This window comes from Prunus persica, chromosome G1, assembly GCF_000346465.2.
Source record: "Prunus persica cultivar Lovell chromosome G1, Prunus_persica_NCBIv2, whole genome shotgun sequence".
Taxonomy (NCBI): domain Eukaryota; kingdom Viridiplantae; phylum Streptophyta; class Magnoliopsida; order Rosales; family Rosaceae; genus Prunus; species Prunus persica.
Genome location: NC_034009.1, coordinates 6,044,987 through 6,049,069, shown reverse-complemented (window position 1 = coordinate 6,049,069; position 4,083 = coordinate 6,044,987). Strand labels below are relative to the sequence as shown.

General features: G+C 35.0%; 1 protein-coding gene across 1 annotated transcript in view; it reads left to right on the top strand.

The window, feature by feature from the left end:
* Positions 3,416–4,083, top strand: part of LOC109949259 (glycine-rich cell wall structural protein-like) — a 2,222-nt gene continuing 1,554 nt past the window's right edge. Inside the window, exon 1 of the mRNA XM_020564447.1 lies at positions 3,416–3,618. Within this exon, the coding sequence (XP_020420036.1) occupies positions 3,416–3,618 (203 nt within the window). The remainder of the gene's footprint in view (positions 3,619–4,083) is intronic.

The following is a 4,083-nucleotide window of genomic DNA, read 5'->3' as shown; positions in this document are numbered from 1 at the left end:
TTAGATGGTTTATGTGGGAAATTCTGAAAGAGTACAAAAGAGAAAAATAAGGCAGCAAACACCCAACTACCAACTCATCATCATGTTGCCCAAAAATAGGGCTTGAACGATAGGCTAGAATTGTTCAAACGAGTTCCATTTTGAATCACAAACCAACTAACTACATTGCTTTTTCCTTGTCATTCGATGACCAGACAAAGGATCCAATTTATTTTGCAAGCTATGTCAGATAAGGACATTACCGGAAGTCAATTTAAAATGATTTTAGGCAGTTTGAAATTTATTAGTCGGTTTTTAGATCCTGCCCCATAATTTAAGGGGATTCGAATTTTCTGCTTGGATATTCTCTGTCATGATTTTCTTTACTTTTCTTCTATGTGCATTACCTCATTAAAATTTCATCTAAGGGACTCTAATGTTGACACATCATATACAAAACCTAAATGCTTCACAATTTTTGTGTTGAAAAAAACAATTCTTAAACCTAATGTGTGCAGCCATTTTCTCTTCCATTTTTTTTCTTTTCAATTTCTCTTTCTTCCAAAGACACAGTATCTTTTCCATGCCTCTATTTTAGTCCTCTTCTACTATCAGTCTCGTTATAGAAACAAACACAATTCTTGTGACTACAATTGTTCTTCACAAAATAAGAACCACAACACAAATATTCTCACCGAATGGGCTACCACCAAAGAAAGGTGAGAAGATGTCAAATGAGTCGTACGTGACCACCATAGCCATTTTAACCATGGGTTTCAAACGTAACCCGCATCAAAATTGAACTGAATCGGAATATAAACCTACACTTCTTTCTTTTTTTCTTTTTAAAAAAAAAAAAAAAACCATAACTAGAATTACAAAATCAAGAATTTCTGTGGAAAAAATTAAAATAATAGATCTATACATATGTAAAGATTGCTCTAGGAAGGCCATTCGTTTTCCAAGAAAAATAGATGCAGCCAACTGTGCTCACTATTTGTTATTTTGGTTCAAATGTTTTGATTCATATTTCGTACTTGAGAGATTGGGTTTATGATATGAAAGTAGTACCATAATTGCATGATGAAATTTTGGGCATTAGCAAGAACTGAATTTCATATGGGAAGAGGAGAGACTGTGAGGTTGGAAAGGAGAGTGGTTGTTATGCTGAAAAAAATGTTGAAGGAAGAAGACCACGTTAACTCAAGTTAGTTCAAACGGGATATTTATTTTTTAAAATAAAAATTGTGAGGCATAGAATAAAAGTAAAGCAGATCATGATAGAGAAAATCCAAGTAAAGGATCTGGATCCAACTTAAGGTGGTATCGGATTTACCCTTTAATACCATAAACAAATTACTCCTACATTTAAGCATTTTTGATAGGAGTGGGCATCAGAATCAGTGAATTGAACCGAACTAAATTGAGCCCAAAAAAAAATATTAATAAAAAAATGTGTTGACCAAAACAGTCAACAAAGGTTCAAAAACTCAATCAAACCAGTTTCGGTTCCACTTTATTTCCTGAAAAAACCAATTGAAGCCGAATCAAACCAACTATATTATAGTTATAGAGAGCTTCTGTTGAGGGATCCTTCTAATAAGTTTATTTAAGTGACATCCTTGTAGGGCCTACTCCACATTGTATTTCACTAATCCAATCCATCTATTTGGTAGATATTCGTTCAAAAATCATCTCTACAAAAAAATCACTAGAATGAATGTAACTCATGATGCACGTGTCTGTTAGGATGGTCACGTGTCTATTAGTTAGGATGAGCTGGCTGGTTGTTATTGTTGTTAATCTGTTTTTAACTTAATTCACTAGTTAGTTAGCTAGAAGAGATATATAAGTCTAATTGTAAACTCTGTAAATGTGTGAATGAGAAAATCAGTTTGAGAACTTTACTTTCTCTCTTGTTCTGTTTCGCTTACTCTCTCTCTCTCTCTCTCTCTCTCTCTCTCTCTCTCAATACTTCTAGTCTGAGAAGCTTGATCAGGTTCATCCATGGCTTCCATGAAGAAAGCTTATCAGAGCGAGTTGTCCACGTGTGAAAGGCCAACGGCTATACGTGCTCCACGTCACCCAAAATGTGTTGTCCACGTGTTAGGCTTGAAAATTTGCCACACGTGCGGGGGCATGTGAGAATATGAAGGTAAATAGTCCCACATTGGAAAGTTAAGAAACCTAGCAAGGGCTTATAAGGAGTTGGGTTACTCCCCCCATTGCCAATTGGTTTTGGGGTGGAACCTCAACTTCCTTCACTGCGCGACACACGATTCGAGCTATAATTAATTTGTTTATTTAATTGATAATTTGATATTTATTTGTTTATTTAATTGATAAATTATAGTCAATTATTAGTCATAGTTATACAACCATGTGTATTTACTTCTTACATTAGCTTTGGTTTTACCCGTTGCAACTGTGTTTTTTATTGTATTAGTAATGCAAATATGATGCAACGTTTTCATAATATGAAACCTCGTCGGCAACAATTGTAGGCTAATTGTAAAGTTATTTTTTTCAATTAATTATGAATAACATTAGTATTATTTAAATTATAGGGATATTTAGTTGTCAATCCTTTTTTCTTTTTCTTTTTTGTGGAGTTTTTAGCCTTTAAAAATTACACCACTACTAAAAAAATTCCTGAATCCATTACTGTTTGTCCTCCAATATGTTTATCACCGTTTTTTCACAAGAGGATTTGGTTGGGATTTTGAGGACATCACATGTGGAGGTTTTGTAGTGTTGCCTAGTTTGGAAGTATTAGATGGTTTATGTGGGTGATATATAGCGTCACATGCAAGATTGACAACAGGGAAATTCTGAAAGAGAACAAAAGAGAAAAATAAGGCAGCAAACACCCAACTAGAATGAATTGATTAGTCGGGTTGTAGAAGCAATTCTTTCCAACAAAGTGATTAGTCGGGTAGTAGAAGCAATTCTTTCCAATAAGAATGCCAAGGGTTCGAGTCCCCTATGCAGTTTGGTTTGGTTTGCTAATCAAAATCGAAAATCAAGTGAAAATAACTGAATTGGTCAGTCCTGTTCAACCCGGTTCGGTGGATTTGGCGGCGGTTTATCAGTCTAAAATTTCTTCCCCCCTCTCTATCTCTCTCTCTGTCTCTCTCTCTTCCTTCCCTTTTATTTTCTCCCTCTCCATCACTTTCCTTATCTCATTTTCTTATTCTCTCTCCTATCTTTTTTTTTTTCTCTCATTTTCTTCTTCTTTCTATTCATTACTTGACTATCATAAACTCCACATATACTACAATTGAATTTTATATGGATTTTAATAAAATTTGTTAGAATCTTATCATAAAAATTGATAGATTTCTATAAATTTCTATTAATTTGAAATAGTGGTGGGCCATCATGTTTGATGTTGGTGATGGTGAAAAGGATGATAAATGCATTAATGGTGGTGTAAATGGTGGTTATAATGATCATGTCAAGTAGTGGTGGCGGCAATAATGGTGGAGGGTGTGGTAGTGATGGGCATGGGCATGGGGATGGTGGTGACGATGGTGGTAGATGTCATGGTGGTGATAGCTATTACAATATGATGGTAGTAGAGGTGGTAAGGGTGATGGTGGCAGCAGTTGTGGTGGTGGTGGCGATGGTGGTTGATAGGTTCAAAAATATAATCATTTATTCACCCTTCTTACTTCATTTTTTTAAGGAGAATTTTCTTTAAAGAAGACTTATTACTTTATTTTCTCCATTTTCAGCTTTCCAAAGCACTTAATCGATTCTGAGTGAAAATATGATTTTTTGATGGAATTTATGTGCAAGGAAAATTGGAGAGTGAAGCTAAGACATTGAATATGCCTCTTTAATGTTTATAGAATTTTTGGAGCAGCCAATCAAAGAAGTATTTCAAGACAAGGCAACTTAAGGTGAAATTTGGAAGCATCTACATACTGTGCCAAAAATGATATTTGGAGGCCTTTCCGATTTGTCTTTGAGATGGACTACATATGGTTAGAAAGATAGGACATAGAGCTTCAAGGTAAATATTTGTCCAAAATTTATTGACAGGGGGGAACGATTCCACTATTGAAACATCCGACCGGGATGTAGGCACCGGACTTTGTC